Source organism: Sceloporus occidentalis, unplaced genomic scaffold (assembly GCF_023333645.1).
Source record: "Sceloporus occidentalis isolate IW3139 unplaced genomic scaffold, rSceOcc1.0.p SCAF_8, whole genome shotgun sequence".
Classification (NCBI taxonomy): domain Eukaryota; kingdom Metazoa; phylum Chordata; class Lepidosauria; order Squamata; family Phrynosomatidae; genus Sceloporus; species Sceloporus occidentalis.
This window is the reverse complement of record NW_028316988.1, coordinates 9,231,305-9,244,998: the sequence shown is the minus strand read 5'-3', so window position 1 is coordinate 9,244,998 and position 13,694 is coordinate 9,231,305. Positions and strand designations below refer to the sequence as shown.

The 13,694-nt window shown below is 43.7% G+C and overlaps 1 protein-coding gene across 4 annotated transcripts in view; it reads right to left on the bottom strand.

The window, feature by feature from the left end:
* The window catches only part of LOC149307821 (intermembrane lipid transfer protein VPS13D-like), a 107,805-nt gene that overhangs the window by 69,328 nt on the left and 24,783 nt on the right, over nucleotides 1-13,694 (bottom strand). For 3 of the 4 annotated variants that reach the window (XM_089534473.1, XM_089534475.1, XM_089534476.1), the window contains exons 23-37: nucleotides 13,450-13,576; nucleotides 11,916-12,096; nucleotides 11,640-11,822; nucleotides 10,493-10,715; nucleotides 9,393-9,603; nucleotides 8,935-9,106; nucleotides 7,715-7,821; nucleotides 6,750-6,959; nucleotides 6,156-6,421; nucleotides 4,573-4,706; nucleotides 3,595-3,750; nucleotides 2,556-2,787; nucleotides 1,999-2,073; nucleotides 613-819; nucleotides 131-220 (exon numbers count right to left, since the gene is read on the bottom strand). In XM_089534473.1, coding sequence (XP_089390599.1) covers nucleotides 131-220; nucleotides 613-819; nucleotides 1,999-2,073; nucleotides 2,556-2,787; nucleotides 3,595-3,750; nucleotides 4,573-4,706; nucleotides 6,156-6,421; nucleotides 6,750-6,959; nucleotides 7,715-7,821; nucleotides 8,935-9,106; nucleotides 9,393-9,603; nucleotides 10,493-10,715; nucleotides 11,640-11,822; nucleotides 11,916-12,096; nucleotides 13,450-13,576 — 2,574 coding nt within the window. The remainder of the gene's footprint in view (nucleotides 1-130; nucleotides 221-612; nucleotides 820-1,998; nucleotides 2,074-2,555; nucleotides 2,788-3,594; nucleotides 3,751-4,572; nucleotides 4,707-6,155; nucleotides 6,422-6,749; nucleotides 6,960-7,714; nucleotides 7,822-8,934; nucleotides 9,107-9,392; nucleotides 9,604-10,492; nucleotides 10,716-11,639; nucleotides 11,823-11,915; nucleotides 12,097-13,449; nucleotides 13,577-13,694) is intronic. The other variant, XM_089534474.1, reaches the window with a different exon arrangement.

Sequence of the window (13,694 nt, the reverse complement as noted above, 5' to 3'; positions counted from 1 at the left end):
TTAAAATTTCTCAAATATACAAGGACAACGGCTCACCATTTTTAAACAATGCCATTAAATGGCACCTTCATGTTCAGATGTAAAACCTCTTTCTCTAAGTACTAGGCTATGGGAACACGCAAATCCTTACCTGAAAGCTCACGGTTATAATAATCCCCCGAGAGCGTAAAATGGGCATAGCCTTCTGGGCTTGTTCTCAGATGCTGGAGGAAATTTAAACCTGGAATTAAAGTCAACACAACCAATAGGTTATAAAAATGGATAGCCAGCCTGTTCCCTTTAAGGACGACAAGGTACGAGAACACATCCAAACAAGTAAGTGCTTTCGGAAACAATGTTCAAACAGCTTCTGTCAAAGTATGCATTTTGCAATGCCAGAATTAACTGCTCTTCCAAAGTTTCCCCGGTGCATCCGAAGTGGTCAAAAGTATAGATGTGATGCCAAAAAATTAACAGATTATTGAACTCAGAATAATTTAAGACCTTCACTCCATTTGACAGTTCCCCCAGCTCCAACAGATTGAAACGTAAGCTGAAAATATTGTACCAAGTGATGTCCAAAAGCTCTATAATGCATGGGACGAAAGGCAACTAAGCCATAGGGAGACTTACGCGAAAATGTTAACTCAGCTAAAGGAACATCGCAGTCCATGCAGTCATCAATAAAGCAAATACAGATGCTTTCCGCTTTAATGTCTACTCCAGAGATCCAGTGCATAGCCAAGGAGTTTTGGCTCTCTCGGTTATTAGAGTCAGACGGTAAGCGTTTCAAAGGTTCGGCGTTCTTGAACAGCCAACTCGCCGCTTTCTTCAGCTGACCTAAGCATACAAAAACAACAGATTAGAAAGAAACACAACGTGTTTGGGTTTCTGTGGCTTCTGATCAGCGATGTCATTTCTGGTCCTTTCAAACCCGCTGGGGGCAAAAACAGAGACGCTCCAAGCCTAAGGTCTCATCTGCACTGCAGAAATAATGCAGTTCGGTACCACTTTGACTATCAAGGGTCAGTGCTGTGGAATCCTGGGATTTGTTGTTTGTTGTGTCGGATGGAAAAGGCGAACTATCTCACAAAGGGACAGGTCGCCTACCTGTAACTGTATTTCTTTGAGCGGTCATCTGCGAACACACACAAATGGGTTATAGCTGCACAGACACACGAAACGTCAGGAATCCACTCTTCTAGGACATGGCCACATAGCCCCAAAACCCCACAAAAAAAACCCTATGCAGATATAACCCATTTGTGTGATTCGCAGGGACCATGAAGAAGAACTACAAATCCCAGAATGTCCATAGGATGGAGCTACAACAGTTAGTGGTGCAATATTTCTGTGGCATAGATGCATTTCCTGCCTAGGTGAAAAGCAAGATAGATAGATAGATAGATAGATAGATAGATAGATAGATAGATAGATAGATGATAGAGATGGATGGATGGATGGATGGATGGATGGATGGATGGATGGATGGGAAAGTATCTAGGAAGGTGTACTGAGAGCCTTCATCTTATACACTCAACTGGAAGCAAAGGAAGGCATGCTTTTTAGGGCATTCAAAAGCCTCTATCCCAGGCACAGCAGCTGTTTCATTGACCGCTCATCCCCATCTCCTCTTTTATTATCTTATGCATGTTTTAATTATTATTTTTACATTAAGGAGAGAGAGCTCATGCCTCCCTGTGCAACTGCTTGAAGCATGGAGAATAAGACTTCCCACTCCTTTGGGAACATGATCCATGCAGAGAGCAACAAAGTGCAAGGTCCCAGCTCTGCCTCCGAATTGTCTTTGTTCCAGGCAACAAGCATCTTAAAAGCAGAATTGCTTATGACCTATGTGTGAGTAAAACAAGGCAAAATGATCTTGAACTTGAGGAGCGAGAGCAGGACAAAAGTGCAGACAGAACGTATTATTGGCAGACAAATTATCGGTCACTGTTTGTTGCAAATTATTTGGAGGGCTATTTTACCATACCCATAATGATGACAAGGGCACTGTACCTTGGCAATCCAGAAGAGCTTTGCGGCAGTCATCCAAGCTAAACCCCAGATCCTGCAGCCGGGCAAGCTGTAATTCTAAAATTAGATATGTATCAGTATTAAAAGGTTGTCAATTATATTCAGTTCCGTCCAGATTGTGCATTGCTTTAAAGCAATGCCTTCTAATGTTACAATATATAAGAAACAAACCAAGGTATGTGTATGTATAAGAGATATAAGAAACAAATCAATGAATTTGTAAAGTCGAAGGCTTTCATGGCCATCACCCATAGCTTTTTGTGGGTTTTTCGGGCTATGTGGCCATGTTCTAGAAGAGTTTATTCCTGACGTTTCGTTAGCATCTGTGGCTGGCATCTTCAGAGAAATCAATGCTGCATCATCATCATCATCATCATCATCATCATCATCATCATCATCATCATCATATTTAACATCATTGAAACACCATTTTAAAGATTTAACGCAGCCACCAATATACACAAACTGGTTGAAATCTTATTTCTGCCAAACAGAAAGGCCCCTGGAAAAGAAGCAGAGTTTAAAAAGTACATCCGTACCAAGAACAGGATCCAAAGTGTGTTTAGAGGTTTCAGTGGTTTCTGGCGCCAGTCCTGGTATCTCATTTACCCAAGATAAACCAGAAGAAGAAGCAGACGCCGAAGCCCCGGTGTCCGAGGCGGAAGAGCAAGGCCCGGCGCTGCTGGTCTGGCCGGGAATGGACTTGGCAATAGCCAGAAACAGCTGGACATCGTTGTAAGACAGCCTGATATCCAGCGCTTGCAACTGAATCTGAATAGGAAAACAAGAGGAAACAATGTGTTCAATAAAAATAGCTTTAACAACTCAGAAAATGGGGGTCTCCACTTGGTTGGGGAACAGGTACTGGATGGTCATACGCTTGGGATGCTTTAGTAGTTCCTCACCTCCAATTTAAGAGCTCTTGAGGGATCTGTAATCTAGAGTTAATGCAAACATACTGTATATACAGTCCTCCCTTCTCTTATGCGGGGAGATCCGTTCCGCGTAAGAGAAAAAATGGGGATACTCAAGCCCCATTAAAATGAATGGGGCTTGTGCCTGTGGTGGTGCGGTGGTGGCGCATGGGGCGCACGCCACGGGAGCGCACCCCATTCATGCGAATGGAATGTGCCGCCCCTTGCGCCCCACATGCTCAAAGCCACATATAACGTGGGTGCACTATGCTCATGTATAAGTCTAGAAAGTTTAGCCAAAAAGTTGACCTAAAAAAATCTGAGTTGATATTGATCCCAGGGTCAGTATCGGTACTCTAAGGACTGCACTTGAACACCTATTTTAAAACAGGGTGAAAGGCAAAAACCTAACCTGTCCTGGAATCACTGGTCCTCTATTTTTTCATCCATCCAGCCTTTATTTTGAGCCTGCTAGAAGTTTGTAACTGCTTTGGCATTGTTTTCCTTTGCATCATCCTTTATAGCCTTGGTTACATGCCCCTAGATTTTACCCTCAATTTATCCACGGGTCATATCCAAATCAATAATTGTGACCCCCAAACCTGCCCTCGACTTATACATACACTTATAGTCAAGTGTACGCGGTACATTTGGAAACACTTACCTCTAGGATAGGTGGGAAGTCTTCACTGTTAAAGGCGTCCAATAATCCCGACCCACTTGGATAGGAAGAACTCCCCACCAGCTCCACTTGGATGAGCGCAGGATCGATGATGGAAAGCGCTGTTTCCAGTTCGTTTCCCAACCGGCACGAAAAAACCTGCGGTTTTTGAACAAAATCCAAGCACAGCTTTGGTTTTTGGAGGTTAGGGTTCAAATCCCTCCTCAGCCATGGAAACCCACTGGGGGATCTTGGGTAAGCCACGCTCTCTGGCCAAGAATATTATTATCATTATTATCATTATTATTATTATTATTACTACTTATATAGCGCTGTAGATTTACACAGCACTGTACATACAATCATTAAAATAGATAAAAATAAATCTGCCTATGGCATACATTCTAGAAAGTAATAAAACATATTAATACAGAGGAGGCAACAAATTAAAAATCCCACAACAGTTTTGTCTTAGCATCACCAGAAGTTGAAAACAACTTGAAGGCACACAACAACAATTAGTATTGCAATGAATTTTAATGCTTTTAACGTCCAACACTTGAATCTTATAAACTATTTAACTGTTTCTAAATCACATGTATAATTATATTGATGCTTTTGTATAGTTTTTAAACTGTGTTGTTTTAAAATATGTTGTTAGCTGCCTTGAGTCACATTCTTGGGACAAAGATGGGATCAGGACGGCGGCAACAATGACAACTTTCTTTCAGTGAGTCTCAAAAGGTGCTACAGGATGTACTGCCTCTACCGACTAACATGGCTATATCACTGAATTCTAACTTAATGGTTGTCCTTTAGGTTTGGTGTCCAGCTCAAAAACTATTCCCCATGCTGCTAAAGCTCAGTGCTTAAATTTGCATGCTTCAGGAGAGGACCCTTCCTTCCCACATTTGGCCTAACACTCAGATGCGCTTTTGCACAAGTACAAAGAAAAGACGTAAAGCAACTGTGCATTCTTACCTCAATGCCAGACAAGCTGCCTGAGAAAGGGTGATCCACCAACTTGGGTTTGTAGGTGAGAACCGTGGTCCCCTTCAGAATAATGGCATTGGTATCCATACAGGACATGTCTTCAACCACCACAAATTCAGTATCTGAGGAAACACAAAACAGAATTTTGACCAGGTTTCAGGAAAAACCAATGACTGCTTCAGAACTTAGCACAGAAATGAGAGATTCAGACTAGGGTTAACCATAACAGTTTTGTAGCAGAGAAATAACTTTTCAATTATGATGTTGATGTAAGCGTTAGAAACGTAGTTAATTCTCAGCATGAATCAAGAGATGATAGTTGAACCATCATGGGCTTTTATCTTCCCAATACAATGCACAGAGGGAGTGTTTGCAAAACTCCCTTCCTAGCAGCCCATGTCTCCAAGAGGAACTGATCCCACTGACAGCGTCAAAGTCTGCAATGGCGCAGTGAGATAGGAGCCAAAAAGGATCATAGTGGAGACATGGGGCGACAAGTTCTGTTTTAACAATGCTTGTAAAGGGTTGTTCGGAGACAAGGGCGAAGAAAAGATTGTGCCTAAAGCCAAGAGGAGCAGATAAACATATGAAGAGTGGAAGGATTTTGGAATATTGTATGGTACTAGCTTGGTACCAGAAAGGAGATATGCTAAACTTGGCACGGCTGTCTACTTCTGGGTGGGATTTTAACTCATGTTACAATACGTGTAGTATGCCAGGAAACCACTGTCTCTGTTCAACCCGCTGTCAAGGGACTGAAGTTTGTAGATATATCATAATTCAGCTATTTCTATTTCTATTTCATCTTTCTTGTTGTTGTTCCAAGGAACGCCGTTCTGAGATTCAAGATGGAATGTCCAAGAAGGCCAAAGCGTTCTGCAACTGGGTTTTGCGTATTCCCATTCTTAATATCCTATTTGTATCCATTCGTTTGGTGGCATAGTGCATGGCTTGTCCGAGGTTTTATCAACAATGCCCCTCAGCACTCTACACTGGACAAATAGGCCACTCTTTATGCTCCAGGATAAATGGACAAACATCAGACATTAGGACAGGATATGCCGAAACTGATGTTATTCAGTCTCAAAGGTACTACATGATCTCTTAGCAGTGTGTTCTATGTTCATTATGGCAGAACCATCTGGGTGCTCACTGCTCTCTCTCATTATCGCCGATTTCAAAAACTGCATCAGACCAAGGCGGATGCAGCCATCATTTAGGCTTCCAAGGAAAAGGGGCAGGTGAAGCGACCAAAGCAATGGAAACACAATAAATGTGAATACAGCAGGCCCTTGTTATCTGCTGGAGTTTGGTTCCAGGACCCCCCGCGGATAACAAAATTTGTGAATGCTGAAGTCCCATTAAATACAACGGGACAGCAAAACGGTGTCCCTTAGATAAAATGGCCATATCAAGGTTTGCTATTTGGAATTTATACTTTTTTGTGAATATTTTCAAGCCGTGGATGCTTGGATCCGTGGATAAGGAGGGCCGACTGTAGTGTTGCCAAGGAAAACCTTAAACGCTGGCCTACCTCCCCTTCCACATCTGCTGCACAAACCCAGACTTACCTGTCACATTTATCTTGACTTCCAATTGCTTTTCGGCAGAGATCTGAAGGGAAGAGCGTTTGGTAACTATGCCGCACTTGACTGCTTTGGGGACAACGGCTGCCTCGCTGCTGTAACTGCGCTGCCGGGAAGGAGAGAGGTTGGGCTGCTTTTTGGTGTCACTAGGCGTCTGGAGAAAGTCATGCACAAGCACCAGCCAGTCGAAGATGAGAAACACCCGGAGGTTGTTCAGGACCACCGTAAAGAAAGAGGAATCCTTGGTGGATCTAGTGGAGGGAAGAACATATTTCATCACACCAGATTTCTTGGTTCTAAGATCTAACATTATGAAATTACTTTGAGATTTGGTGGTTTCATCAGACAAGCGAGAATGGAAGTGGATCTAATCATCATTGCACACTCACTTCTAATCCTAATCCATACTCCTCTAAAGTACTGATGCTCTGTGTTTTTTGTTTCAGAAGTATCTGCTTGCAGCAGGTTTGTAGTAAGATACAGTGCGCCCTTTTTTTACACGGGGGATACTGGCTTCCCGATCCATTCAGAGTCAGGTCTCAGTAATTCGGGGGGGGGGGGGGTTGCAGGCTCTCCTACCTGTAATGCAGCTCAATTTGTATTGCTCCTGGGGAGGTGCTGTTCTTCGATGGCTGGAAGATACAACTGAAGACATTGGGCATCCCAGATGTAGCTCTCTGCCCAGCATAGCGGGTATCGAACACCATCATGGAATGGGACACCAAGTTGATCGACTTGGTTTGATTTGAAAAACTTTCAAAGAGCAGCTTGGACTTCTTGAAGTCAAACCTAGAGACATTTGAAGCAAGAAAGAAAATATATGAAAGGTCGCAGAATCATAATGTTTGAGGGGTCCCCATGGACCATCTGGTGCAAGTCCTTGTGATGCAGGAATACACAACTAAAGCACTCCTGAGAGACGCATATCCAATCTCTGGCTTGATATCCAGACATTTGATCAACTTGGTCACCCTTCTCTTGACACCTTCCAGAACGTCAACAACTTCCTTGGACTGTGATGCCCAGAACTAAACACAGGTGAGATCTGACCCAAGCACCATAGAATGGCACTAAAACTTCTCGGGATCTGGACATTACAATCCTGTTGCCGCAGCCTAGAATCAGATTGGGGGTTTTTTGCCCGCTGCATCACACTGCCAGCTCCTATTTAGCTTGTGGTCTACTAAGACCCCTAGATCCTTTTGGCATGTACAGCCGGCCCTTGGTATCTGCTGGGTTTTGTTATTGTTGTTGTTGTTCTGAACTGGAGCCTATTTGTGTTGAACAACTGATAGTGAAATGATGCCACGGTGCACAAAAGTGTTACATCTACCACTCCCTCCTTCGTCCTCTTTGTTTCGAGCCAAGAACCATTTACAGCCTTTTTCTTTCTCTTCTCAACTAACTTAATCTTTTGTACGGACAAAACAGAAATTTGAGAAAGCAGCTGGGAGGATCAACCGAAACACAGGACAGGAAAGAAAGAGAAAGTCTAAGGGAGACAGATTATTATTATTATCATTATTATTATTAAATGAACTTACCTGGCTAAGGAGCCTTGTTTCCCTTGTGGGTTGGTCAGCTCCAGACTTACATTGACCATGTCAATGAGGAAAGACATGCAAGTATATACCTCTCCACTCAGAACAGTCTGCAAAGAGAAAGAAAACAAACCTAAGCATCTGCAGAAGCTATACTTGGACAGATGGATTTGGTCAATAAGCATGTTTTGCTCTGAACTGTTTAACAAAAGGAGCAACGCAATAGTACCCTAAGCTTTCTGGCCGAAACAATTAAAGCTTGCATCTGTCAGGAACCCATTTTGTTGGGAAAGACTATGAGTTGTGTTCTGAAATTTCTGAGGACAAGATTCTGTTAATTCTAACTATATGTCTTCTGAAAAACATCGAGGGGTAGCCGTGTTGGCCATAGAGCAAATCCAATAACGTGAAGTCGAAGGCTTTCATGGCTGGCATCCATAGATTTTGTGGTGTTTTTGGGCTATGTGGCCATGTTCTAGAAGAGTTTATTCCTGACGTTTCTCCAGCATCTGTGGCTTTGACATCTTCAGAGAATGCTGGCATGGAAGAGAATGGGGTATATGTGTGTGTGTGTGTGTGTGTGTATATATATATATATTTATACACACACACACACACACACACATACACACACACATACATAGACATATATACTGTGTGATCACTTCCTCTCAACCAAGGGTCACACTATCTATCTATCTATCTATCTATACACACATATACACAGACACCCCACTCTCTTCCGTGTCAACATTCTCTGAAGATGCCAAAGCCAGAGATGCTGGTGAAACATCATGAATAAACTCTTCTAGAACATGGCCACATAGCCCGAAAAACCCACAAAAAACTATAAATCCAATAACATCCAAACAATGATACTTTTATTGGGTATCACTGAGTATTGATATTAATATGATTACTATTAGTAATATTGGGTATTATTGAGTGAGGCTGCGGTCGGTTTTAAGGTTTAAGCAGGTCTGCTGGGGGAAAGACTAAACACACACACAAATATAGAGGCATGTTTATTACTTATCTACATTTCCCTTTCTTCATTAGAACTCCTCATACATACATTCAATTTGGATTTCATCATGCTTCCTTGGACTTCGTACATCTCACAAACATTCCTTATTGCTTCCTACCATCAACGGCCCAAGGATCTTTCAAAAGAGTAGATTTTCAACTGCAAAACCAACTGCAAAACCAAGAAATGCTCTCACATGTATTCTTGGGTCCTGTAAGTCATAAGGCCGCATGAATTCTTCTATGGGCTCCCCCAAATTATGCTCCAGGAGCCCCCGAATCAGTTTGTATTTGTCCAGATCCAAGGAGCAAAGGACCGACGACACGATGCCATGAATGGAGACATCAGGGACCATGTGGCTTATCTCCCTAGAAGAAGGATTAAGGACATGAGTCACTAAACTTTGGCTTCGCGGACAGATTCAATGCACTGCTTGCAGGGAAAGTGGGTAATTTTTGGATGGAAACAGCTACTTGCGAGTCTTTAAATACTTTTATTCTTGACATAGAAATCATTTGCCATCTCCAAAGTGTATCTGAAGGGACAACACATTAAAAGGATGAAACTGTCTCCCAGTTTCAACTGTTCTCAACTTTGCAGCGTTGGCAGGATTTCAGTGTTAATGTGAAATAAAGACAGAACAGCATTACTCACTTGTCCAAGTTCCTTTCCAGTTGCAACTTCAGTCTGAAGGGTTCCGTCAAGAGGCTCCCTCCAGTCTGTCTGATCACAAAGGATGGGAAGATCAAATCTGTACTGGCCTCTTCCATCGCCTTTGAATATTCCCTGGAGCACCTTTCGGCAGCAAAGATATCCATGTCCTGCAGGTCGACCACAATGCAATCCAACAGGCAGACGTGCTCCTCTGCAAGAAATCAATCCAGAATGTTTTGTTTCTCCAACACACTTTGCAGGAAAGTCCTCCTTATACATCATGCAGTTTGATATCGCTCTAAGTCAATGCCATGGGATTCTGGGGTTTGTACTTGGTTGTGGCACCAGAGGAATCCCAGAATTCCATACCACTGAGCCATGGCATTTAAAGCAATGTCAAGCTGCATTATTTCTGCAGTGCAGATTAGACCCTGACCACCAATGTAGGGATAACAACAAAAGAAATATCCTGACAAATAGCCATCCAACCTCTGACTAAGAACATCCAACAAAAGAGCGTCCTCACCCCTCTCCAAGTCAATCTGTTAGTTGTGAGTAACAACTATAAACCCTGAAAGTTTGCATCACATGAGTATAAAACTTTGTGACTACTGAGATGATTTTTCATAGCAACTAACAACTTGAATTAATCCTGAAAGTTTACATATACAGTCTGCCCTTCCCTTACGCGGGGGATCCATTCCAGCTCCCCCTGTGTAAAGGAAAAAACGCGGATGCTCAAGCCCCATTCAAATGAATGGGGCTCGTGCTCATGGAGGCGCAGCGGCGGTATGCGGGGTGCACACCATGGGAGTGTACACCATTGTTGCCTTCCGGCACGCACCTCCCTCACTTCCATCGCGGCTTCCAGCGTATGCTGGAATCCACGTAAAACGCACCCGCATATAACATAGGCGCATTGTGCACTCTTCCGTGAGGTTTTGCAGCCACATCTGTTTGAAAAAGACGGCTAGAGCAATCTGAATAACCCGGCTGTACGATTACAGATCGCTATCAATGATATTCAGGCCGAACAGAACAAATACTATTAACAGGAGAGGAGAACTAAGAGATTGCTCTTCCAGCTCTCTCCAACTTACCAGGACTTGCTGGGGCTGGCAAAGCAGGCGATTTTGGGGGTTTAACCCCGGCACCTGTCACAGGCTCAGTCTTTAGCCTACTAAGATTCGCTCCCACCGATGACAATTTCATGAACAAGCCTTCCGGAGAATTCGATGCTGCCTTGGACTCATCCGCACTCATGGGTTTCTTCATGCTGTGTTTTGGGGTCCCCAGCGGTGAGGACAGTTGGACCGAGTCCTGCTAATGCAGGGAGGAGGGAAGAATGGAAGGGAAAGCCCAGAACTAGGAATTATTCCACAAATAACAACAGCCCTGTATATGAAATGTCCAGAAGTGCCTTCATTCATTTCTGTAGCTGCAAGGTGGGCCCAAACTGGTACACCGTCGCACAACATTCCCCCATAAAAGTCATGGGTTTTCCACCCAGAAGTGCACTTGCTTTTCTGGGGGTGCCTTCTCATTTCAAAAAGCAACTGCAGTCTGGGAATTCTCTTTGAGTATGTGCTTTCAGCACTCATACCATAACACTTGAGAAATACTGCAGTTTGACACCACTGGAACCACCATGGCTCCGTCCTACAGAATTCTGGGATTTGTTGTTTTTCTGAAGCACCAGCACTCTTTGGCAGAGAAGGCTGAAGAACATGTCTAACTACACATCCCCGGATTCCATAGGATGAAGCTATCACTCTTAAAATAGTGTCAAACAGCATCATTTCTACCAGTGTAGATGCACACTGAGCACCTTCAACAGACCCCAACAATGGAAAGATACGTGCAAACAGATCCTTGCATACAGTGCGTTGTTAAACTGAATCCTCAAAGGAAGAAAGAGATATAATCAAAAAGCAAAACTGAGAATCTTTACCACTTATTTTGATTATTTGCAACACACAGGATGGTGAAACCACAGGTAACAAACAGTAAGTCTTTACGCAAAGTAGAAGGCTTTCATGGCCAGCATCCATATTTTTTGTGGGTTTTTCGGATTATGTGGCCATGTTCTAGAAGAGTTTGTTCCTGACGTTTCACCAGCATCTGTGGCTGGCATCTTCGGAGAATGCTTCTGAAGCCACAGATGCTGGCGACACGTCAGGAAGAAACTCTTCTAGACTATGGCCACATAGCCCGAAAAACCCACAAAAATCTATAGTAAGTCTTTACCTTATCTTTTAGGGAGAAGGTGCCAGAAGAGCCTGCGAAAAGGAAACGGTTCTTGACTTTCAGTTTCCCAAGATTGGCTACAATGAGATGATTGGATCTGGAGCTTTCTGGAATGAGGAGGACAGGAGCCCCAGCTTCGATGTCCAAGAGGACTCTGGAGCCTCGCTGGGCCTGATCTCTCACCTTCGGGAAGAAAAAGCCGACGTCAACCACAACTATTTAAAGCCCACCCAAAATGTCACTGCAGAATGTGTGAGGGACATACACACAGCATACCGTCTGCCCCTCGATAGCTGCTCTTTGGCGGCCCAAAACATCCTGCAGTTGAGTGAAATGCTGGATGAAAGAAACCACTTCTGCTTGGAAACGCTGAGTGTGGACATACTGCACTGAAGCCATGCGCAGACTGACGCGCATATCGCAATCTCTCTCCAGCGAAGGATCGGGCCGGCCATACCTTGTGGGGAAACAAGACATCCAATCTGTTTTACTTATACAATTCTGGCCTGGTATGGGCATCTCACTTTACCAAGTCAACTCTACTGATAGACTTGTGAATATGAAGTACTGAAAGTAACTCATAAAAACAGCCAAAGCAATCACAGATGAATAAAATATATGAACTTTAGAAAAGAAGCAAAAATGTAAAACAAACACAAAAACCCAGCAGCTAATATAGACTAAGGTTGCTGCCACAGTGCAGAAACAATGCAGTTTGACTCCACATCAACTGCCATGGCTCTACCCTATGGAATCCTGGGGTTTGTAGTTTGTTGTGGCACCAGAGCTCTCAGAGAAAGCTAAATATCTCACAAAACTACAAATCTCATAGCTCTGAGCCATGGCAGTTAGAGTGGTGTCAAGGTGCATTAATTCTGCAGTGCAGATGCAGCCGAAAACTAACAAGGGATCAGAAAAAGGGAGAAAGAGCAGCAAAAACTAAGACATCCAGGAGGCTCCATAAGTCTTCCTGAACCACAAAAGTCTTGGCCAGAATTTCATCAGGAAAGGAGTCAAATGTACTAAAAGTATTAAAGTAGATAGCAAGAAAGAACATTTTAACATATGTTTCTACTAGATCAGTGGTTCTCAACCTTCAGTCAGCTAGATGTTTTGGACTTCAGTTCCCAGAATTCTTGACCATTGGCCAAGCTGCCTGGAGCTTCTGGTAGATGATCTCCAAACATCTGGAGACCCAAAGGTTGGGAACCACTATACAGTCCGCCCTTCCCTTAGGCGAGGGATCCATTCCGGATCCCCCCGCATAAAGGAAAAAATGCAGATGCTCAAGTGCCATTCAAATGAATGGGGCTCGTGCCTGCGGAGGTGTGGTGGCGGCACGCATGGCGCATGCTGCAGGAGCACGCACCGTTGTTTCCTTCTGGCATGCGCCTCCCTCACTTCCATTGCGGCTTCCAGCATATGCTGGAATCCGTGTAAAACGCACCTGCATATAACGCGGGTGCACTGTACTAGATAAACTTCAGATACTAGCATGATACATAACGAGGCATCTCCAAAAGGGCCAAGAGATTGGACAGATTACATATACGACAGCATGAGTACAAGAACATCCAAAATCCACAAAGCAGTGCTATCTCTATTGGACTGTTCAAAACACACAACGTTCACGTTCCAAGCTTTCAAAGCTTCGATCGCTTGCATCATGCGCTGAGTACTCCCCCAGGAAAAAGGATCGCCCATTCCAAAGTGTGGGTATTTATATTATTTTTAAAGCCTGGAAGCCTCAGTGGAACCATAGCAATGGGGCTAGGGCTTAGCAAAAGAATTAGAAACCTGTATCACTTACTTGTACACTTGGAAGATGAGTGCTTCTTCGCCACTGGTGGTGAAGCGCTCCCTGTAAAGCTCTCCGTGCGAAGTGAGATCGCTTAGGGACAAGCTCCCGATGCTTCCGTGAAGGGCCAGATCCCCTTCTACAAGAACGCAAGGTTGTTCAGGTACTTACAAGAGACAGCACAACTAGTTTAACCCAGGCTTCTGTTCTGAAAAATTTAACACCTGGAAGACGTCTCTGTCCTATTACAAGCTGCT